The sequence below is a fragment of the Miniopterus natalensis genome, chromosome 18 (genome assembly GCF_054644295.1).
Source record: "Miniopterus natalensis isolate mMinNat1 chromosome 18, mMinNat1.hap1, whole genome shotgun sequence".
NCBI classification, from domain to species: Eukaryota; Metazoa; Chordata; class Mammalia; order Chiroptera; family Miniopteridae; genus Miniopterus; species Miniopterus natalensis.
In genome coordinates, this window is record NC_142098.1 from 40,170,862 (window position 1) to 40,194,452 (window position 23,591).

At 51.3% G+C, this 23,591-nt stretch overlaps 1 protein-coding gene across 1 annotated transcript; it reads left to right on the top strand.

Annotated features, from left to right (window-relative positions):
• Window positions 1-543: 543 nt before the first annotated feature.
• PPP2R1A (protein phosphatase 2 scaffold subunit Aalpha) lies at window positions 544-23,407 on the top strand. The gene is made up of 15 exons (XM_016217202.2): window positions 544-713; window positions 6,688-6,778; window positions 8,846-8,946; window positions 10,313-10,545; window positions 11,545-11,692; window positions 11,786-11,941; window positions 14,073-14,187; window positions 14,284-14,354; window positions 14,631-14,765; window positions 15,974-16,147; window positions 16,428-16,488; window positions 17,198-17,352; window positions 18,306-18,448; window positions 20,835-20,926; window positions 21,084-23,407. The coding sequence occupies exons 1-15, from the start codon at window positions 636-638 to the stop codon at window positions 21,098-21,100; spliced, it is 1,770 nt and encodes a 589-aa protein (XP_016072688.1). The 5' UTR covers window positions 544-635; the 3' UTR covers window positions 21,101-23,407.
• Window positions 23,408-23,591: the final 184 nt, after the last annotated feature.

A 23,591-nucleotide genomic window follows, 5' to 3' on the forward strand; every position in this document is an offset into this window, starting at 1 on the left:
CGCGGGGGTCTCGAAGACAAGCCCGAGCGGCTTGCTTAATCCAGGCACTAAGGCACGTCGCCACCCGTCTCTGGGCCTCGCCACAATACGGCATAAATCAAAAACGCATGCTCCACGCACAAAGGCGCAGCTGCCCCCCGGCAGCCAGCCCACGGCGCAGGCTCCACGAGCCTAAACCTGCAGGCGGCCTCGGTTCCCGGCGTGACCGCCCGCATTCCCAGAGACGCAGGCGCAGAAGCTCGGGGCAGGACTCGCGGAAGGGCAGGCTGCGACTCCTCCCAATCCCGCTAATCATTGGCTGGAAAGGACTGCTCATCTCGGCCGTTGTTAGTAGCGACGTAGGCGGGTGCAATGTTGGTCGCTGACATAGTACGTACTTCCGTTTCTGCCCCCGCTTTGGTTCCGGCAGGCCTTCGACCAATAGCAAATGGGCAGTGGGCGGGACTTCATTTGTCCGGACCAAAGAAACACGGGCTCGGCCCAGCGTAGGGCGGGCAATGACCGAGGGGCAGCCCCTGTAAAGTGGCTCGGGCGGCCCCACGCTCGCCTTTCCTCCTCCTCCCGGCTCTGCCCCTCCCCAGCCAGGATTGTGCAAGGCGCTGGCCGCAGTCTGACAGGAACCAGACGGAGCCAAGATGGCGGCGGCTGACGGCGACGACTCTCTCTACCCCATCGCGGTGCTCATAGACGAGCTCCGCAACGAGGATGTTCAGGTCCGGAGGCCACGGGAGACTTGGGGGCGGCGGGCTGGCGGACCTGGGGGCACAGGGGCCCTCGCGGAGAAGGCTCGGTGTTCGCTGGGAGTGGCGGAAGGGGGCGGCGGCCAATCAGCGCCCAGCTCTCATCCCTCCGGGCCCTCGGGCTGGATGAGACGGCGCCCTGGATTGGGGGTGTGGGTGCAGCGGAGGGCGTGAGCGGGGGCGAACCTGGAGGGGGCCTGCCCAAGTGCGCGCGGCGGCCCGGGGCCTGGGAGGCCGCGGCCCGCCAGGGGGTCGGCCGGCCGGGTTGGGGTGAGGGGAGGGCTCGGTCATTGGCGGCGGCGGCTGAATGGCCCCTTGGGGTTGGGCCCGAGAGGGGGAGGGTCGCCTGGTCTGTCAGACCGGGGTAGGGTTCTCTCCTTTCTGGGTTTCAGCGCAGTGGGCTCGACTCCCCATATGGGGACTGAGAGGTGAAGGCTGCCTTCCCAATTTCTTCCCTCTTTTCCGGTTCATTTTTTTGGGGGGCCCGAAGACACCCCACCTTCAAGGGAGAACTTGCTAAATTTAGGGACGAATTTAGCGGGGGAACCCCGCTCGGCTTCTGGGACCCTGCATGGTCCGGGGCGTGGGCAGTGTCCCAGACGGGCTGACAGTTCTGGTGGGTGGGACCGGGAGGCGCAGGCCCCCGAGCCCGGCTGGCTAGGGATGGAGAGTTAGGAGCCCACGGTTGGTGCACCCAGCTCCATCTCCCACCCGCCGTGTGACCTTGGGCAGGTTGCTTCACTGCTCTAGGCCTCTGCTTTCCGTAAAATGTAGGCTAATAATAATTAGAGTCCCGGCCTCTTTGGTGGGTGGTGAGGGACCGAACGAGTTAATAATGCACGTATAACAGAGCGGTGCCTGGCCTCTTGTAAGAGCCCAATAAATGTTAGCTGTAATTATGGGGAGTGGTGTCTGAAGAGGCCCCATCCGCCCTTTGGGCCTCAATTTCCCTGTTTGTAAAATTGAGCCGGTGGCCCTGGGCCCAGCCGCTGAGGTTCCCGGTATATCACTCCCGCTCTGGGGTCACCAGGCTGTGGTTGTAGGGCCAGCAGGGTTGTCCACTTGCTGATTGACCCCGGCGGGTTAGCTCAGCTCACTGAGCCCTGGTTTCCTCTCCTCTCCAATGGAGCTAATTGTCCAGTTCATAGGGCTGCTGTATGAACTCATTTGTTCACTGAACACCTGCCAAAGGTCAGGTATGGTGCTGGGGATATAGTGGGGACATCAGTTGTTACACAAGAGACCGATGTGGAACAGAGCTGAATACATTAACAGCATGTGTGAGATGTGATGGGAAGGAAACAGGATGTTGTGATAGTGACCCAGTAAATATTTTGGGGGCTTCTATTCTGTGTAGGGCCCTGCTCTAGGCACAGGTGTGCAGCATGGAACCAGACGGACAAAAACTCCTGGGCTCAAGGCGCTTACCTTGTAGTGAGGAGAAGCAGACAATAAACAAGACAGTTGGTAAAATGTGTTGTCTGTTAGATGGGAATAAGTGCTAAGGAGAAAAATAAAGAGAGGTGGAGAGTGTAGTTTTCATCAGTGATCACGGGAGGCCTTGCTGAGAAGGTGATGTTTAGCAGAAACCTGAAGGAGGTGGCAAGGGAAGGAACCACAAGGCTGTCTGGGCAGCACACACAAGAGAACATGTATAAAATCCTGAGCTTCATACATAGCAAGCACTTTTAAAATTAATAATAGCTGCTCTATCTGAAATGTTACAGAGAACCCAACCAGTAGTTGTTGAAACAAGTAACGAGTTCCTTTTCCGTTACTATTAGCAGGGATATTATAGAATTGGGTCAGAGTGTGTCCTTTCCTGCTGCAGCATCTGCTGCCATTAAGTCCTTGCTAAAAGCAGGGGCCGTTCTAGGACAGAGAGGTTCTTCCTGTCTTCCCTTTTGTCAAGGAGGAAAATCTTTTCCTGGAAGCTCTTCAGCTGACTTGTTCTTATGTCTCTTTGTCCAGAACTAGGTTATGTGCTGAGTTGGTTGGGATTAGTTTGGCTCTAAGTAATAGGAAAACTCGAAATAAATGAGGCTTAAATGAGCTTGACGTTTATTTCTGACTCACGATCAAAAAGTCTGGTGGCAGTCTAAGCTGGTATAGCACTCTGTGGTGTTAGGGTCCCAGGCTTGCCATGTCCTCCATTCTACCCTCCCCATCCCCAGGTTACCTCAAGGTCCCAGGATGACTGCTAAAGCCCCAGCCATCATAGCTCCATTCCAGACAGAAAGGAGGGGAAAAGGCTGTGGCCCAATCTCCTCCTAAGGACACTCCCTAGAAGTCACACATGCTATTCCCACTTGGATTTCATTGGCCAGATGTTACTCTCATGGTAACATCCAGATGCAAAAGTGATTTGGAAATGTCTTTTCTTGGGGGTGGGGCAGGGTAGGGGCCAAGTGCACAGCTGAAAACCAGGGGTTAAGGAGCAGTAGGATATCCAGTGCAGAAACTCTTAACCTGAGGCCCATCTGTATTTCCAAGGCAGGTCCATGAATTTGGATGAGATGAGTAACATCTTTATTTTCACTAACCTCCCTGCTATTATATTCCAAGAGCATAATATAAGTAGCGTTAGCAAAACCTGTGACCCTGTCACTAGTGGAAATCATGACAGTGTTCCTATCTCATTTCATCCATTGCGGATACTTGTAGCGTTGTTTATGGTCACCTCTACTTCAAAAATTGTGGTCATTATCAGACCTGCTAAAGGGGTCCGTGGACGCCCCCCTCCCTTCAATAAAGCTGAAGTACACATTGTCGGTAGTTACTGGTTAAGAGCTAGCTGGCTGGGGCTCAGATCCCAGCTCTGCCACCCAGGAGTGTGTGAGGTTTCTTAACCTCCCTGTGCCTTTGTTTTCTCTGTCATAAAATAAGTGATCCTGTATTTACCTCATGAGGTTGTTGAGAGGATCAAGTGAGTTAAAACATCACACCAGGAGTAGGGCCTGGCTCATGGTAAGTACCATGGACATATCTGCTGTTTTTATTCTGTCATTATGGGAGAAGGGAAAAGAGACCTTGGTGGACAGCTGGCCAGCTGCCACTCGTGCCCTTTTTGGTGCCCAAACAAAACCAGGATGCTGCCATTATTGATCTACCTCTGGTGCTAAGGTGTTCCCAGTATTATGTCACTTTGTACTCACAGTTACTCTCTGAGGGTGGGTATTATAATCCCATTTCACAGGTGAGAAAATTGAGGTTCAGAAAGGTAGAGAGTGTGGCCCCAGATCCCACAGGTAATATGCAAAGCAGCTTAGCCTTGAACGCAGGTAGTGCTGCTCCAAAGCACCACCCCGTGCTGCTTTTCATAAGTGTTTATGGGGCTGTCTATGCCGAAGAAACCAGCAGATGTTCCTAATGAAAGCCAAACCAGAATCTCCAAGGATGGCAGTGGAAAGAACGGGACTTTCCACCGCGGCACAGATGGCCTGATTCTCACAGGCCCACCCCTTGGGCATCTCCCCTGAGTGACAGCATGATGTTGAGATTAAGGGTCGGGCACCTGGCTTCTGGTCCTGGCTCTGCTGCTTTCCAGCAAGAGACAGCTTCTCTGTGCATCATTGTCTAACAATACCTACCTCAGAGTAGAGTTCTAAGGATTAAATTTGTTAATTATCCACGTCAAGCCCTTGAATGCTGCCAAGCACATAGTAAGCATCCGATAAATGTCAGCTGCTCTTGTTACTGGCGTTATATGAGGTGATAATAGTCTCTGCCACATCTCACTGTCCTCAGGGCTGCTGCTCACCTGTTGTAGCCCTGGCCCATGTGCACTTTTCCCCATAGCCCAGTGGTCAGAAGAACCCAAAGACCCAGCTTGAAGGTGACAAAGGAAAGAAATAGCTAAGTCACCGCTCCCCCTGATATTTTATTATGGGAGACTTCAGACATACAGAACACTGAAAGACTAGTACAGGGGCCAGCAAACTGCATCTCATGGCCACATTCAGCCCACTGTCTACTTTTGCAAATAAAGTTTTATTGGGACAGTTATACCCGTTTGTTTACATGTTGTTCGGTTCTGTGGCTGCTTTTGTGCTGCAGGGACACAGTCGAGAAGTGGCTTACTCATGAGCGTGCCACCTTCCACTGTCACACATATGATCTCATTGCATTCTGGTGATGGTCATGTGAGCTAGGGATGGGAGGCCCCTTTGTCAAGATGCAGAAACAAGGGGGGGAGGAACTCACAGTTAGCTGTGCCATCACAGCTGGCTCGGAGTCCCCATTGTCTCCATGCTCACCTAGGCCGGTGTCTCTGACCCTCTGAGTCTCTTTCCACAGTGGGGAAAGGGGGTGTCGGGGTGCTTATATTCCTAGCATGTGGGTGCATCCCCTAGTCTCTTCCTCCGTCTTCACCGGACCTTTCCCTCTGTGTGTCTCTGTGTCGTCTTTTCTGTCTAAGGACACTGTCATTGGGTTTAGGGCTCTGTAGAGAAAACTCCCTCTTCCTGTGTATCTCTCTTACTCTCGCACATTGTCACACTCAACACTTCTTACACCAGATGCGAGGGGAGTTTCCCACACCTAGCAACTCTCTGTGACACCAGCCGGGAGCCCTACTATTCAGTTCAATTCAATTCTGGCACTAACGAGTTAGACCACATAGGCTAAAGGCTCAGTCCCATGAGACTGCTTCCCACACATACACACTCCAGACACCAGTGGCATGTCCTCAGGTTACCCGCAACTTCTGCCTGACATGGCTACAAAGTAGAGTTCCCCTGACACCCTCCTTGGATTTGATGATTTGTTAGAACAGCACACACAACTCGGGGAAATACATTTACCAGTGTCTTATGTGGTAAAGGATACAGATGAGCAGTCACATGCAAAGGCACATAGGCCGAGGTCTGGAAGGTCAAGAGTATAGGAGCTTCTGTCCCTGTGGAGTTGGGGTGTGTCACCCTTCCTGTGCTTAGATGTGTTCACCCACTTGGAAGCTCCCTGAATCCCCTACTACTGGGGATTTGTACGGAGGCTTCATTGTGTAGACATGATCATTAGCTCAGTCTCCAGCCCCTTTCTGGAGAATGGAGGGTGTGGCTGAAAGGTCCAGGGTTGTAATCATGGCTTGGTTTTTCAGGTGACCAGCCCCCATCCAGGAGCCCACCCAGTCACCTCATTAGAACAAAAGATGCTCCTGTCACTTAGGAAACTATAAGGGCGTTAGGAGCTCTGTGCCAGAAGCCAGGATATGTGTTTCTTTGTTATTACACAGGGGCCCCCAAAATTCTGGAGGACCTCATTTTGAGATACTTAATTACATCTGCAAAGACCCTGTCTTCACACAAGTACTGTGGTCAGGACTGGGACATGTCTTTTTGGGGCTACTATTCAGCCCGTTACAGTAGTGGTATTATTACTACTGCTAACACTACTCCCTTTTTTATAGCAATGTTGTTATAGTGCTGTTCCATGATCATCACTCTTAGCCCACAGTCCTGGGCCTCAATCCCTGCTCCATGCCATCTGAGCACTGACCCTTAGAAGGTACTTTGCTCCCTGTGCCTGTTTCCTCCTCTGTAGAAAGAGGCTTATAACCCTGACCTCAGGGTTATCATGAGTTGAAAGACTTGAGTGTGGGAGCAAACAGAGTAAGTGTGCTGTGATGTGGCTGCCGCTGTTGCAGTATGATGTGTAGTGTGTCCGAGCAGAGAGCTGGGGAATGGGCAGGGGGAGGCTGGGTGTGGTTTTCCACAGAATGGTCTTGGAAAGTACCACTGAGTGGATGTCACCTCAGTAAGACCTAAAAGCTGCTTTTCTGAGGCAGTTGGTCCCCAGCTAACTTAATGACTCAAGGTAACAGAGGCACTTGGTAGGTGTTTGCCAAGTTATTATTTGGCATCTTCACACACACACAGTTCTGAGTGCTGTCAGACTCTCTTAAGTCTGGGCTTGCTAACATTCTCCCTCCTTTTTTTGTTCTCATTAGCTTCGCCTCAACAGCATCAAGAAGCTGTCCACCATCGCCTTGGCTCTCGGGGTGGAAAGGACCCGCAGTGAGCTTCTGCCCTTCCTTACAGGTAATGAGGTGCACTCCTGGGGCCCGGGTGGACTGGGGACTGTCGGGGTGGTTCGTGCTGGGTAAGGGGGCTCACTGTGGATTTAACGGGCCATTTGTAAGTGTCTGCCCTGTGCTGGGCATTGTGGGTGAGCAGGGACTCTGAGGACAGTGTGCAGTCCTCTGAGGGAATGATCTGGAATGTTGGGGACAGGGGTCTGCAGGCAGGTGTGAATTGCAGCTCCAACCATTAGAAGCTGAATGACTTAGACTAGTTTTTATGTATAAAATGGGGAGGAGCATATAATAATAATAATTGCTAATACTTATTGTATCCTGCCACCTGGCAGGCACTGTGCTAAACCTTTTCTTGTGAGTATTGAGTTCATTCACCTAGAGTCCCAGACCAGTGCCTGTGCTCAGTAAATACAAGTCATCGTCATTATCTGAGTTAACCCCACAGCAGTTCCTGTGGTAGGTAAGATTGCCCCCATTTTCTGGATGTGGAAACTGAGGCATGATGAGATGAAGTGATTTATTTGCCCAAGGTCATACAGTTAAGAAGTGACTTGGGATATTAACTAGTCATGCTGGCTCCAAACTCACAGCTTTGGTTAATGCCTCCAGGTCCCAACTACCTGCGTTCAAATCCAAGCTCTACCACTTTCTAGCTCTGTGACCTCAGGGAAGGTATTTCACACCCGCCTCCCTCCGATTCTTCATGTGTGAAGGGGGTATAATATAACCTGACAGGAGGGTTAAATAAGATCACGTGTAAAGTGCTGTGATGGTGCCCAGCATGTGGTAAGTGCCGCTTAACTGTTAAGGAGGAGCCTGCCCTGGGCACTCCTGGTGGTGAGATGTAGGCACAGTGCTTAGGACAAAGTCTGACACCAATTACTAGAAAATCCTCTCTTCCCATTACCTTTATTCTCATTACAACTTTATACTAGTTAAAATTGCATCTAAAGCCTAAGAGTCACACAGTTGGCGTCTGCACATGTGACACCGAGCACACCCCATGGTTTTGTTGCAAAGACCTCAGAATGCAGGTTCCCTGAGACAGGAGAGTAGCTTGATATCTGCTTTAGGACCTGACATTTCAAGTACAGAAAAGAGGAGTAGCCCCACAAGATGGGGGCAGTGATGATGGCACCATGAGAGGGTTGTGGTGAGGAGGTGACCCAGAGCTCAAACCCACCATTTCCATTCCCGCCCCGTTGACCAGAGCATAGTCACATGGCCATGCCAGCTGCAGGGGAGCCTGGGAAATGTAGTCCAGCTGGATTGCCACAGGCCTAGCTTAAACTCAGGAAGTTTTGACGCTGGCATACATGCTAAGGATGTTAATCTCTTCTGCCTGGGGGTCAGCAGTTCCCGCCACCTCAGGGAAGACAGGATGGGGCTGGAGGAGAAAGGCTTCTGGATTTAGCATCAGGACAGAGCATTCTCTCCTCACACTTTCGGTATTTCTGCAAACTGGAATTGGGCTCCCACTGTGCTGTTCTCTAGCAGGAACTGAGCACAGAGAGGAGCCAGCCCTGGACTCCTGTGACAAAGACTCTGATAAAGGTGGCATGGAGGTGGGAGCCCAGAGAAGGGACCACCCTGGTCTAGTCAGGAACTCTTGCAAGAAGCGGTAGCTGAACCGAGTCTGGAGGGTAGGGAGTTTCTCAGGCCAAAGGGAAAGACATTTCTGGCAGAGACAACTGTGCTGAGGGTGGGAGCTGGACCAGAGCCAAAAGCTCCCATTTGCTGGCTCTGCCCACATTCACGTGGACCATTTGCTCCTCACTGACCCTCACTGAGAGGTGGAGACAATGAGTACCATTTTCCAGGTGCAGAATCAGGCTCAGAGAGGTGGTCTCACCCTGCATCCCACACGAGTCAGGGGTAGAAGTGGGATGTGGTTGCTTTGTCATCTGACCCAAGCCCATGCGTTGATCTCTGTGCCAGCCCAGGTGGATGGGGGCTGTGAGTGCCCATAGTTTGAGGAAGCTGAGTGAGGCTGATTGTTCCCAGCTTGGGTTACTAAAGGGATGGGGTCAGACTTTGGGTGGGACTGGAACAGTCTTTTCTGGTCCCACAGACACCATCTACGATGAGGATGAGGTCCTCTTGGCCCTGGCGGAACAGCTGGGAACCTTCACCACGCTGGTCGGAGGCCCAGAGTACGTGCACTGCCTGCTGGTGAGTCAGAAAGGTGGGGAAGTACCCTTCCCCTCCCCTTGGAATCAGGGAGGGGAGAATATAGGAGGTGCTGGGGGTCACCTTGTCAGAACAAATGGGCCTTGGACATATACTTTAATCCAGCAAGTCAGGGCTTCAGGTTAGGGGTCAAGCTGGCTTCTACCAGTGATGTACTGCGTGACTTGTAAAAATTACTTAATCTCTCTGTGTTATCCTTTGTTCAGCTGAAAGTGGAAGTCATTAACACCTGCCTTTATAATTGACTTAAGAAGCCCTTAGCACCGTGCTTGGCACATAGTAACTACTAACAGGTGTGAGCTGCTGTTGTCATGGTGCTATGTGGTCATGTCTACCCTTTGGGGTAGGGAGGGTTCCCGTTTTATAGCTGAGCCACTGGAGCACTCAGAGGTTGAGCATCTTGTTCAAGGTGCTCAATCTCTGGGCTAGTAAGTGGCAGAGCTGGGATTCCAGGTGTGTCCATTTGACTCTTCCCCCGGGCCCCTACCCCACTGCCTGCCTGACCCAGTGCTTGGTGATGGCCAGGGACACAGAGGTGCATCAGATACGACAGTAACTGCTGTTTGGGAGAGGAGAAGGAAGGACCCCTATTGTCCTCCTAGTTGTTTCATAGGATGCTCAGAGCTAGGAAGGAAGGAAGCTGGGCCCCTAGAACCTGGAGGAGGCACCTAACCCAGTTTAGATGGGTTGGGGCAGCGGTCAGGGAAGGCCTCCTGGAGGAGGAGGCAGTTAACCTGGATTTTGACAAGTTATGGGAAAAGGAAAATGGTCACTGTGCAATGTGTTCATTCCACACACACGAACAAGGACTGTGGGCTGTGGGATCCCAGAGGGGTGTCAGACCTGGGCTGGCCCTGGTCTCAGCAGTGATGAAATAGAATTCATTTCACAGGGACCGTGCAGCTGCCCTAGGATTGTTTCTTTATCCATAGCTCCTAGCTTGTTGGAATGGTGGATCCCTTTAAGGGTCTGGGCCCTCTCTTCCTGATACACTAGATGATTTTAGGAAGTTCAGGCCTCTCCCCCTCCCTCTCCGGCTTGGGCTCAGTTTGAGAACCCCGCCCTCTATTGTTCACAGCCAGGCCCCAGGACAGTGGGCTTTCATTGTGCCAAAGTATCCCTTGGTGTTTCCTGACCTTGCACCTTCTGGGCCCTCCCCTAGAGTCTGACTCTGAGGGTGTGCTGGGGGAGGCCTGGGGAGGTATGCTGTACTTCCTCAGGGAAGGCAGCTGCATGGAGGCTGGGATGGGGCGACCCCAGCAGGTTCCATGGAGCACTCAGGGTGCAGCTCCAGGGCTGGGGGTGGTGGGGAGGGAGCTGTCCCGTGACCCCGTGTTCTGTGCTGCAGCCACCCCTGGAGTCGCTGGCCACAGTGGAGGAGACAGTGGTACGGGACAAGGCAGTGGAGTCCCTGCGGGCCATCTCTCACGAGCACTCGCCCTCCGACCTGGAGGCCCACTTTGTGCCACTGGTGAAGCGGCTGGCGGGCGGCGACTGGTTCACCTCCCGCACCTCAGCCTGTGGCCTCTTCTCTGTCTGCTACCCCCGCGTGTCCAGTGCCGTCAAGGCTGAACTTCGACAGTGAGTCCCGCCCTGGCCCCTGAAGCTCAGCCTCCCCCTCAGCCTGGTCTGCTTCTCATGCCTCAGCCCCTTTAGGCCTCCCCAGGTCCCAAACACCCCTGAGCTCTCCCAATCCCCTTCCCAGTCCTTGGAGAAGCTGTGTTACCAAGGGCCTGGTCTCCTCTAATCCAGACCCTGCCTCTTGCTCATTTTGGAAATGGAGGTGATGACAGTTCCTTCCTCCCATTGGTTCTTGTGAGGATTTAAGAAAATTACCACATATAAAGTGCTTAAAACAGAATCTGGCACATACAAGCACATGGCAAGTGATGCTTGATGCAATCTTAGGCCTGCCCTGGGTCCAGAACCCGCAGCAGGTGCACTGTCTCTCTCGGTTCGGCCTCTACTCTCCAACCCCTGGGCCTGTACCCCAGGGATTTCCTTGCATGCAAGACTTGCCTTCTGGAAGAATGAATGAAAACGGTTTTAATTGGCTGAGGGTTTGCTGTTATTGTGTGTTTTTCTCCTCCCTCTGGACTCCCATCCACCCACCATTGCCACAAACTTTTGAGTAGCAAGCCCAGTCCTAAGCCCTTACCCAGAGTACTGGTGGACGGCTACCTACACACGCTTAGAGATCTGCGCCCGGCACCCCACACCTCCAATAGGAGAAGTCGCTGCTGAAAAGTAAAACCTTTGTGGCCCAGACCAACATTTCAGCTACACAGTTTTACGTGGTCATTATAATGTAACCAGCACCCCCCATTCTTTACAGACAGGCTGCTACGTGCTCACACATGTGAACTCGTTTAAACCTCACAACAACCCTGTGGGATGTCACTGTCAGCTCATTGTATAGGGCAGGGAAGACGCAGAGAGGTATCATCACCTGCCAAAGGTCACCAGGCAAAGCCAGGACCTGGGTGACTGCAACCTGTTTGTTCCTCGCTGCCATGCTGCCTGCTGCCTTGAGGTCCCAGGGATTCCTCCTCCTCAGCCTGATCTCATCCCAACTCCCAGGTACTTCCGGAACCTGTGCTCAGATGATACCCCCATGGTGCGGCGGGCCGCAGCCTCCAAGCTGGGGGAGTTCGCCAAGGTGCTGGAGCTGGACAATGTCAAGAGTGAGATCATCCCCATGTTCTCCAACCTGGCCTCTGACGAGCAGGTGGGTTCTGCTTCCCAGCCCCTCCCTCTAGCGGACCCTGCGTCAGAAAGTGAATCCTCTGCTGCCCTCTTCCTGCCCCCATCCTCTCCCTAGGACTCGGTGCGGCTGCTGGCCGTGGAGGCGTGTGTGAACATCGCCCAGCTCCTGCCCCAGGAGGATCTGGAAGCCCTGGTGATGCCCACCCTGCGCCAGGCTGCTGAGGACAAATCCTGGCGCGTCCGATACATGGTGGCTGACAAATTCACAGAGGTAGGTGAGGGAATGCTGACAGTGCCTCACACATAGGAAACTGAGGCTCTCAGATCTGAGGGGTGGGGCACCTACAGGGGCTGGGGTTTTAGCTCCTCCCAGTGGAATCTCCAGTGTTTGAGCAATGGGACCTCTGATCATCCCATTGAACCTCACTGTATGTGCCAACCTGGTTGGTTGATAGTGGCAGCTCAAAACGCCACACTGAGAAGGGTTCTAGAGGTGGGGTTCTGTGGGGGAGAGCCATGGGCAGAGAAGGGTAGCGTGTATGCATTCCTGACCTAATCGAACTTTCTCTCTTTGGACAAAAGGGATGGCATAGCCTGAGTGCGTTTGTTGGGTCCACTCACAAAGCACCACACACTGAGGACTCTATTTCCTCACAGTTCTGGAGGCTCCAGTTCTGAAGTCAGCTGGGTGGTTTTTCTGAGGTTTCATTCCTTGGCTTGAAGACAGCCATTTTCTCCTTGTGTCCTCACATGGTGGTCCCTCTGGGCATGTCTGTGTCCTAATCTCCCCTTCGTTTAAGGACTCCATTCATTTTGGATTGACCCTAATGACCTCACTGCACTTTAATTAACTCTTTAAAGACTCTGTCTTCAAATACCATCGCATTCTGAGGTCCTGAGGGGATAAGATTTCAACATATGAATCTTGGTAGGGATTTAGTCTATCACGCTGCCCAAAGCTTGACTGGTCAGAGTAACACCACCAGGCAGACAGAACAGGGATAAGATCCCACATCTCCGACTCCTAGGACAGTGCTCTTTCCATGGGACCTGAGTTTGCTTTGTTCCCACCACCATGCTTGCTGAGCACCAGCTCTTGGCTGGGCGCTGGGAATGCTGTGAATTCAGTGTATTCCCTCCATCAAAGAACAGGCAGCCTGGAGGAGATAAATTTCAGTCAAGTGTCACAGGTGCCGGGGCCGAAACATGTACATGGGGCGTGGACACTGAGAAGAGGAGGTGATGCCACAGCTGGTTCTAGAACATGGGTGGGTGAGAGCAGAGATGGGAACTGATGTAGCCAGAGGGCCCATAGAGGGCAAAGCAAGCGCAAGCAGGAACATCAGGGCTGGCTCTTGGGGGGCCCTTCAGAGAGAAGGCTGGACAGACAGGCAGGGCCCGAGCAGAGAGGCCTCAGTGCTGGTCCTCCCCGTGGCTCTCTGTTTCTGTAAGTATTTCCCCTGGTGTTTGCTGGAAGGACTCGGAGCCCTAGGATGACATTTCCCAGGACTATCTGTTTTCCCTGTGAAAATGTTAGCACAACGTGGCTGTGTGATTGTGGCTGCCAGGAACCTCAGTGCCACAGTGAAAGGGGCTCCTTCCTTACTTGGCTCCTGCACAGCATGGATGGGTTGACAGTGGGGTTAGATGAAAGCTCAGCTTTGTGAGAGCGGGGGTTTTAGGCCATTAAAGCAGTGCTAGGCACACGTAGACACTTATTAAGTATCTATTACGTGAATATAAGAATACATTAGGCCCTTTAAGGTCTTTACTTGTTTGTTTCCTTCTGAGCCTGGAACCACCCCGCTTCCTACCAGGTCTTCAAGACCCAGCTTTTTAGTAGAACCCTGGTGCCAGGGGACAGGCAGGGCCTAGCATGCCTTCTTCCCCTATAATTACAAACGTGCTTCTGGTAACCAGTCTTTGAAAAATAGAAACAGAAGTACATAAATTAAACAGCCAGAGCTGCTGTATCATCAAGATGTTTTTGGATCAGGTAACAGAAAACCCAACCCAAGTAGCCTGAGCAGTATGGAGGTCTCCTTATTTTTCATGTAGACCACCACCACCGTGCAGTAGTTTGCTTTTGAGATATAATGTGACTTGTTCAAGTTCACTCAGTTGATAAGAGGAAGAATTTGAGCCAGACAGTCAGACTCCAGACCCATGCTTGTGACCACTGTCCTTCCCGGCCCACCTCCAACACACAGTGAGGAAGCTGCAGCTCAGAGGTTCAGGGACTTGCCCGGAGTCAGTCTGTGGTGTGGGGATTAGATGTTGGCAGTGATTCTAAGGGTCGTACTCTTGCCCCTAATTCTAGTGCCTTTAACTTTTATTTTGGTCTCATTCGTTCAGAGTACTTGCCAAGCCTTCTCACTTTCTTCTCCCTTCCCTTTCTGCAGCTCCAGAAAGCTGTGGGGCCTGAGATCACCAAGACGGACTTGGTCCCCGCCTTCCAGAACCTGATGAAAGACTGTGAGGCTGAGGTGAGGGCCGCAGCCTCCCACAAGGTCAAAGGTTGGTGCTGGCGACCAGAACACAAGTGGGTGGGTGTCCACGGTGCTGGAGGTCAAACCAGAACATAGATCTCACCTCCCCCTCCCCTTTTCACAGAATTCTGTGAAAACCTCTCATCTGACTGTCGGGAGAATGTGATCATGACCCAGATCTTGCCCTGCATCAAGGTAACAGGATTCAGTGGGAGGAACAGAGCAGATTGAAGCTTGCCAGAAAAAGGAGTGGATATTGGGCTTGAGGGACAGCCATTTGCAAACTGAATTCCTGGCCTTCTAGGACCGGGCCGCCTTGGGTTTGAAGTCATTGGGCACCCTGAAGGGAGGCCTAAGCCGTCCCCTGCTCTGTGAGTGACAAGGGGAAAAGCAGGCTGCGGCTCAGGCTTTGTAGGAGTTGGAGTGTACTTGGCACTAACCCCCTGGCTGTCCCTTCCTTCTCCCTCCCAGGAGCTGGTGTCAGACGCCAACCAGCATGTCAAATCGGCCCTGGCCTCAGTCATCATGGGCCTCTCTCCCATCCTGGGCAAAGATAACACCATCGAGCACCTCCTACCCCTCTTCCTGGCTCAGTTGAAGGATGAGGTGAGGGCGCCGGATAGGCTCTGAACTCGGGTTTGCAGAGGTGACTGGCAGGTCAGCTGTTTTCCCAGATTGGCCAGGAATCTCAGGATCTTAGCAGACACCCCAGTCTCTGATGAGTGAGTGGAATGTTTGTGGGCACAGTGGACTCGTCTGTTTATTAGGCAGTTGTCTTCCATGCCCTTACTCTGTGCTAGCCCTTTTCCTGGGCTCTGAGGGTACCAAAAAAAGACTGACAGCTTTGATCCTCAGAGATTGGCAGTGGAGAGAGACAGATGGGTGATCCCATGATCCCATGATAGTACAGGTGCTGTGATGTGTTCATATTTAGTACAGTACAGGCTAAGACGCTTTAATAGAGACCCTAAAATACAGTGGCCTAAACAAGACAGAGAATTATTTCTGTCACCACAGTTCAGAGGTGGGTGGGCCTACACCAGGTGGTTAGCCCTCAGCACCCTCTAGGTCTATGTCAGCTGCTCTGATTTTTACCACCTCCTAACCAACAGGAAGGGAGGGACTGAACAGCAGCAGGCCTAGTCCTGTAAGAGCGATGCCCAGAAGAGGGCACCTATCAGCCTGCAGTTCAAAAGACTTCTTTATTCCAGTGCCATTCTTTCAGCAGAGATGTATTGAGACCTGCTGTGGGTCAGAGCCTGCTGGGTATGGAGACAGAGGGTGAATGAGACGTGCTCCTCACAGAGCCCAGAGGCTGGCAGAGAGTGAAAGTCACAGAGGTTGTCATGATAAGCTCCCACGTATCAAGCCCTTTGTGGATCAGACCCTGTGGCAGGCACTCAAATAACCTCCCCCAGCCTTTGAAGCTAGATGTTTCCATGTCATAGTTCCATATCCGGAATGATTAAATCCTGTGCCAAAGGGCCCCCAGCGAGCAAACAGCACAGTCAGTTTATTGTGTGTCTGCTTTTTCCAGGGCTCCATATTTTTGCATTGTGATTCCTGCAAGTCCTACAAAATGGTTCAACATTTCTTGTGCTGCTGTTATGAATTAATTTTTAAATAAGGGAAAGCTGCGTTCACTTAATAACCCACCTTGCTTGTTTTTGTCTGCCTTTAATGTGTCCCCAGCACTGGGAGCTGGGTCTGGGCAGTAGTGGGTCCTCAGAGTTGGTGTGGTTGAGCTCCTTTCACCCTGTCCTGGGTCGCCACATGCAGCACTTTCTCTCAGAACTCTCCCTTCCTCCCCTCAGTGCCCAGAGGTGCGGCTCAACATCATCTCCAACCTGGACTGCGTGAATGAGGTGATCGGCATCCGGCAGCTGTCCCAGTCCCTGCTCCCCGCCATCGTGGAACTGGCTGAGGACGCCAAGTGGCGGGTGCGGCTGGCCATCATTGAGTACATGCCCCTGCTGGCTGGGCAGCTGGTGAGTGAGGAGTCGGGCCATGCACGCTGCCCTGGGGAGGAGCTGCCAGGGGCTAGTGACAGTCAGTGTGACGTGCCGTGACCTGTAACTGCAGGCTGTGAGGACTGTCTGGGGAGTGAGAGGAACAGAACTCGATTAGGAAGAGAAGGGAAAGGAGCTCCTCAGGTGAAGCTGAGAAGTGTCTGTCTGTCTGTCTGTTTGGGGGTGGGGGCGGTTTCCTTGGGGGTTTGCTGGAAACTACCCAGTCTCCCTCCATCTGTTACCTCCTTTTCTCCTGCAGGGGGTGGAGTTTTTTGATGAGAAACTCAACTCCTTGTGCATGGCCTGGCTCGTGGATCATGGTGAGTAGCTCCAGTGGGCTGGAGGAGAAGGAGGGGCTTCAGGAAGACAGGTGGGAGATTGGCTGGGGCCGGTGCGGGCTGTGGGGACGCTCGAGTCACTCTCCTGTGCATCAGATGCTCCTCAGATGGGGGCCAATTCTCTTGCTTTTAGAATCCTGGAGAGGTGTGGTAGGAGGGGGATATAACACATTTCCCAAGGGCTGCCTGGTATAGTAGAAAGTCCAGGAGCCACCGAGCAGACAGCCCTGGTTTGAATGTCACCTCCTGGCTGTTGAAGCTTAAGCAAGTCACCTACCACTCTCCTGTGAAACATGGACTTCTTGTCCTGGGGTTTTAGGGACATTGCCTTGCTCATTGTTTTCACTAATACTGGTAAGAGTAAAAGTTAACATTTGTCTGTGTCAGGCACCATTCCAGGTACTGAGTACTAAACACTTTGCCTGGGCACGGCACTGCTTTAAACCCTTTGGCCCATCAGTAAAATGAGGCCAATAATGGAACCTGTGTCTTGGGGCTGTTGAGAGGATACTACCTGAAAAGAAAAGCCCCCGTTTAGCACGTAGTGAGCCCTTTCCTCCTCTTGGAGCTATTGGGTCACTTGTAGCCTGAAACTTAGGTGCTGCTTAGGAGGCAATAGTGAGTGTGGCTGTTGCACACATCAGTCCTTCACCTCCTGAAGCCCTGCCCTCTCCCCACCATCCTCCTGCAGTCTATGCCATCCGCGAGGCAGCCACCAGCAACCTGAAGAAGTTGGTGGAGAAGTTTGGGAAGGAGTGGGCCCATGCCACTATCATCCCCAAGGTCTTGGCCATGTCTGGGGATCCCAACTACCTGCACCGCATGACGACACTCTTCTGCATCAATGTGAGCACCTCCACCTCCCCACCAGCCTATCCCTGGGAACTAGGTGTACCTCGGAGAGGGAGGGTGAGGGGTCTTCCAAGGGAGACACCTGGCTTGGGAGTGGTGAAGTGGTGGGGATCTGGGTCACAGGGATGAGTCCCTGGGGAACTGCAGGCTGGAGATTGCCACTCTTCCCTCCCCATCAGAGTCACAGGGCCTCTGGGAGTGGGTACCTGCCTGGTAGAAAACCCAGGACAAGGGAGACTTGGCCCACTGAAGCAGTGATAGCCAAACCTTTCTGGGCACCCTCTCCTTTCCCACAGATGTGTCTGTATGTTTGTTTATGCAGAATGGGGAAGTGTGCTGGCTCTAGCAGCAGACCTAGTTTTGAATTCTAACTCTGCCACGTGTTAGCTATGAACCTTGGGAAACGAGCCTGACTGCTAAGTGCTCGAATTTTCTCACCTGGAAAGGATCCATGTTGGCAGTCACAGTACCTTGTTCATCAGGGTGTGCTAATAAGGGTTGTACATGCAAAGGGCTTAGAACAGAGCAAGTTCTCTCCAGTCGTTTCAATAAACCATACACGTAGCTAGAAATGAAAGGATAACATTTAAAAACAATTATAACTATATGTTCAGATACTTTCTGCCCCTGCCTCACCTTGGAGACCACTGAGCTAAGGAAGGGATCCCAGGGGTTAGGAATCAAGGCCCATCCCCAGAGGATGAAGGGAAGTCAGGGTAAGAGATGGGCCTGGGACCACCAGAGCAGGGAGACAGTGGTGTTAGGAGGGTGTTGGGGAGATGGGAGCCTCAGGAGAATAAATTGTCCTCAAGGTGGGTAACTCTGGGCTCAGAGTCCCCATATTGCTCAGGCCTGGTGATCATCACCAAGGTGGCCTGGTCAGAGGAAGGGGGAAATGGGAGTTAGTTATTAACTGTAGATAATCATCCCTCTGCCACTCACCCCAGGTGCTCTCTGAGGTCTGTGGGCAGGACATCACCACCAAGCACATGCTGCCCACGGTGCTGCGTATGGCTGGGGACCCCGTCGCCAACGTTCGCTTCAATGTGGCCAAGTCCCTGCAGAAGATAGGGCCCATCCTGGACAACAGGTGAGGCCTGCGCCCACCCTTACACACTGGCGGGGCAAGTTCTGGGCATCTTAATTTTTGCCCTTTGAAGACACTGCCTAGGGTTTGAGACCCAGCACTGTTCTTCACTTTCTGTGTGACCATGGCTGATCTTTTCTCAAGGTCTTAGTTTCCTCAAATGTAGAATGAGAATTCACATGGCCTACCTCACAGAGTGGGAGGGGTGAGAGGACGGCAGTTCTATATACTAGCAGCAAATCACTAGAAAGTGAAATTAAAAAATAAATCTGTCTGTGTAACTTATAATTGCACCAAAACCTTTACATACCCAGGAATAAAGTTAGTGAAAGATGTGTAAATTGCTTTGAGAACTGAAAGAAGACATATATGATATTTTTGAATGGGATGATTCCCCAAATTCATGATAGGTTCAGTATAACCTCAGTCAAAGTCAGCAGGTTCTTTAGTGAAAAACGGACACATTGGCTCTGGAATTTATGTGGAATTGTAGAGATGTGAGAAGCCAAGGCAACCCTAAAGAACAAAGTTGGAAGACTTACACTACCAGGTACCAAGACTATATGATGCTGCTGTAATGAAAAAGTGAGGTGCTGGCACAGTATTCAAATAGCCCCTGAACAGGACCAAGGGCACAGACAGACCCGCTTGTACTTAGCTCGTGCCATTGCAGTTCAAGGGGGTAACATAGGTGTTTTTCATAGATGGCTGAGTCAGCTTGATATGCATGTGGGGGAAAAACCTCCCCCTGAGTGCATTAAAAAATTAGAGGTAACTGACGAGAATCAGAAAGATAAAAAAATAAAGATCCTAGGAGAAAGCGTCAGGAAATGTACTCAAGACCTACCGAGGCACAGATTTGTTAAATAGCTCACCAGAGGACAGGATGAGTAAGTCGGCCTTCATAAAATGAGGAACCTTACCGAGAGAACATTGCAAGAGTCAGATAGCAAACCACTGACCGTGAGGAGGTATTTGCAGTACATATTTTTGACAGGATACCTTATCTAGAATACCATCCTGCAGGTCACTACGACAAAGAAAACCCAAAGAGATGGGCAAAAAAGGACTTGAGCAGGCACTTATAAAAAAGAACTCCAGATAGCCAATGAACATATGACCAGATGCTCAACACCACAGGCCATCGGGAAAATCCAAATGAAAACACACCCCAGAATGGCTAAGCTTTGGAAAGCTCAGAGCTGTCGGTGTTGGTAGATGGGCTGCAGTTCTGCATTGCAGGTGGGGCTGTAGATGGGTACAGTCTCTTTGAAAATTGGTGGAATCTAGCGAAGGCATACCCTGTGAGCCGGCACCTCCACTCCTGGGTATGTATCCAGAAGAAGTGAGTGTTTATTTCTAACAGAACGTTTGTGGTAGCTTGACTCATTGCTCATCAACAGTACAGTGGGTAAGTTGTAGTTTATTCCTACAAGGAAGACTATTGAGCAATGAAGAGACTCCTGCTGTACTTGACAACGTAGCTTACTCTCATGGATCACGCCATTTTGTTGTGTGAGAAGCCTGACCCAAGAAAATGTGTCCTGTGATTCCATTTATATCAAGTTAAAAAATAGCTAGAGCAGATCTAGATGATAGAAGTGAGGATAGCCCGGCCAGCGTGGCTCAACCAGGAGGCCACGGTTCAATTTCCAGTCAGGGCATGTGCCTGGGTTGCAGGCTCAATCCCCAGTAGGGGCCGTGCAGGAGGCAGCTGATCAGTGACTCTCATCATTAATGTTTCTGTCTCCTCCTCCCTTCCTCTCTCTGAAATCAATAAAGATATTTTTTTTTTAAAAAGGTGAGGATATATGGGGGAAGGAGAGGAGCTGTCACCTGGAAGGGGACACATGATGCCTGCCTCTCTGATGTCTTTTTCTGTGTCTGTTCCAGGACAAAACCTCACACGTTTAGTGCCTCTCTGAAGTCCATTGTCATTTCCCAAAACGATGGACTGTCAATGAGACAGATTCCCATGGGCCCCCTCACAGGAGAGCAGATGCCTCTCCTGGGCTCCAGGGGCACATGTGCCCCTCTCTTCCTTATCAGTTGGCTCCGTCTCCCTCCTAGCCCTAGCTCCTCATGGGCAGGAATCAAGTGTTAGATTTACCTCTGTGTTCACATCTCATCCCTGGTAGGCCTCAGTAAATAGCTTAAATAAATGAAAGGCATCCATCTGCTGACCCTCAGAGACTTGTGGGTTCTGTGATTCTCTGCCCCATTGGCCCAGACTGTCTAACCTCCCTGTACCTGTTCTGGGCCTCAGCCCAGAGACCTCTTAATTCCAGTGTGTGCCTGTGTCTGTGTGCACCTCTTGCCTGTGCCTCTGCCTGCCTCTGACCCCCATCCCTGTCTGGCTTACCCTTCCCCTGCCTTCCCCTTCTTTCAGCACACTGCAGAGTGAAGTCAAGCCCATCCTAGAGAAGCTGACCCAGGACCAGGATGTGGATGTCAAGTACTTTGCCCAGGAAGCCCTGAGTGGTAAGGCTTTGAGAACTCGGGGACCCCATTGGGAGGGTGGTGTGCAAGGAAGCTCCTAGGCCTGGGAGCAGTGGCTCTTGGCAGGGGGAGATGCAGGAGCAGTTGTGGGCAGAGGGTTTGTTGTGGTTCTGACTCCTACCTGTTCCTATTCCTCCAGTTCTGTCTCTCGCCTGATGCTGGAAGAGGAGCCAGCGCCGGCCTCTGGTGTCCACCCCCCCACCCAAGTTCCCTCCTTTGGGAGACAATGGGGGGCCTTTGGCTGTCACTCCCTGTGCATGGTCTGACCCCAGGCCCCTACCCCAGCACGGTTCCTCTTCTCCCCAGCCTGGGAATTCGACTTTTTACTGTCCACTTCCCAAGGGGCTGGGGGAGCACAAGGTGGGACAGGGCAGTGACCCTGGGAGGATGGGGTAGCCACTCCCCCCAGGGGGGAGAGAGGTGAGCATCCCAGGTCACTGGTTCCTGCTGCTATAATAGGGACCCCCTGCCCCATCTACTTCTCCACCTTCCTTCCTCCCCTTCAGTGGTTTTTTTGTGTCAACAGTGCCGTTTTTATTTTATTCCTCTCTTTTTCCCTTTTCACAGAGAAATAAAGGTCTAGAAATAGCTGTTCCTCTGGTCTTAGTCACTAGCATGGAGGGGGCTCTGTGTCAGGGCCATGGTCTCTGCCCACTCTCTGGGGAAGCCCTAGTTACTGACGAATGGACAAATAAAATGTTTATCCATATAATGAATATTAGCCATAAAAATGAGTGAAATAGCCCGGCCGGCGTAGCTCAGTGGTTGAGCATCAACCTGTGATCCAGGAGATGGCAGTTTGATTCCCAGTCAGAGCACATGCCAGGGTTGTGGGCTCGATCCCCAGCAGGGCATGTGCTGGAGGCAGCCGATCAGTGACTCTGTCATCACTGATGTTTCTATCTCTCCCTCTTTCTCTCAGAAATCAATAAAAACATATTAAAAAAAAAAGTGAAATATTGTTACAATGTGGATGAACCTGGAAAACATTATGCTTGAGAAGCCAGACACAAAAGGCCACATTTTATAGGATTCCATTTATGTGAAATGTCCAGAACAGGCAGATCTGTAGAGACAAGGTACATTAGTAGCTGGGGAGGGATGGGGCAATGTTAAGTCACTGCTTAATGGATATGGGGATTCTTTTGGGGGTGATGAAATTTCCTGGAATTGGTGATGTTTGCACAACTTTGTAAATATATTAAAAGCCACTGAACACTAAAAATTTTATGGTTATGTGAATTATGTTTCAGTGAAAAGCAACCACTAAGCTCCATCTCTCCAAGACACCTGGAAAAGCTGATGAATATTCTATTGAGATCCTCCCCTAAGAACTCCCCTAAACTCCCAGCCTTTAAACCCTCAAGATGAAGGACCCACTGTGTGCTCTCGCTTCCCCGAGCACACCCATGCCTTTTCCTTCTCCCTCTTCTTCCTTCATAAGCACGCATCTCCTAAACTCTTAAGGGACCCCACGGGACTTCCAACCAGGGGAGCAGTGGGCAGTGGCATCTTGCCCTGGACTTACCCCCTGAACCTGTCTCCAAGGCCCCACTTTCTCTGACTACACTGAGCTGACAGCAGGCCTGCCTAGGGCTCACTTTCCTATAACATTTCTGGAGAATCAAAAGAGCCCCGCCTAGTCTGTCTCCTGCTACTTCTATCCTAAGCCCTTCCTTGTTTCCTATGTTCCCAGCTTTAATAAACATACTCTCAAAATCTTTCCTGCATGAAGTCAAGTACCCACACTATGGCCTGCCAGAGGCAGGCCTGCTCCCGTACTGGTTGCTGTCTGGTAACAGCATTATTTAAACATCTGTAAATAAATCCCAAAGAGAAATCTTAAAAGTATGTGTGTTGTCAATATCACAATGTCCAAACCTGTCATTCTTGAGGTGTGTTTTTTATAAAAAGTTATTTTAGCCAAAAAGGGGATACATGTACAAGCAAGATCTCAACAGACTGAGATGAATGCTTTCTAGAATAACAGTTTGCAGTTTCTTTTTATGCATTTGAGATTAAGGAGGTGTAATAGTGGGGAGTGTAACGCACCCCACCATTCTTTCGACGTTTCTATAAATGCTGGCTCTGACTCATGTAGCTTGTAGATAAACAGCATGTTTGCGTAAGAATCCTAGGAACTAGCTTCAGAAGATGCAGACTCTGACCTCCTGCCATCCCAGCTCTGGGGAATTTGCTGACTTGCAGACGTAAAACCAGGATGAGGAAGACCCTGGTGATGCTCACCAGACCGTCACTTGACTGCTTTCGAGTTCCTCATTGGAATGGACTGTTGGCTGCACAGGGAGAATTCTTCAACCCCCTCCTCTTGATCTCTTCTGGTTTTCCTCACCCTCCTTACAAAAACCTCTGCCTGCACTGAGATGTTGAGATGTGTTTTGTGAAGTCCCCCACCATCTCCAGATGCCAGCACTCAAATAAATCTCTTTTCTTTTTTCACCAGCCTCTGTCTCACGAGTTTGGCTTTTGTGGCGACAAACTGGATTTCAGTTACAGAGGGAATGTAAGGAAGATTACTTGAAGGTGGAGGAAGAAACAGTAAAGATTGTTCTCTTGGGAGTGACCACAAGGAGCTTGCATTACAGGGTAGTTAAGATTATGTGCAAAGGCGTGTTAACCTACATGC

Excerpts from the sequence above, each read along its gene's own strand:
- PPP2R1A (XM_016217202.2), top strand. The coding sequence starts at position 636 with ATGGCGGCGGCTGACGGCGACGACTCTCTCTACCCCATCGCGGTGCTC. Across the intron at positions 10,546-11,544 it reads GTCAAGGCTGAACTTCGACA|GTACTTCCGGAACCTGTGCT; the intron begins GTGAGTCCCGCC and ends CCCAACTCCCAG. Across the intron at positions 11,693-11,785 it reads ACCTGGCCTCTGACGAGCAG|GACTCGGTGCGGCTGCTGGC; the intron begins GTGGGTTCTGCT and ends TCCTCTCCCTAG.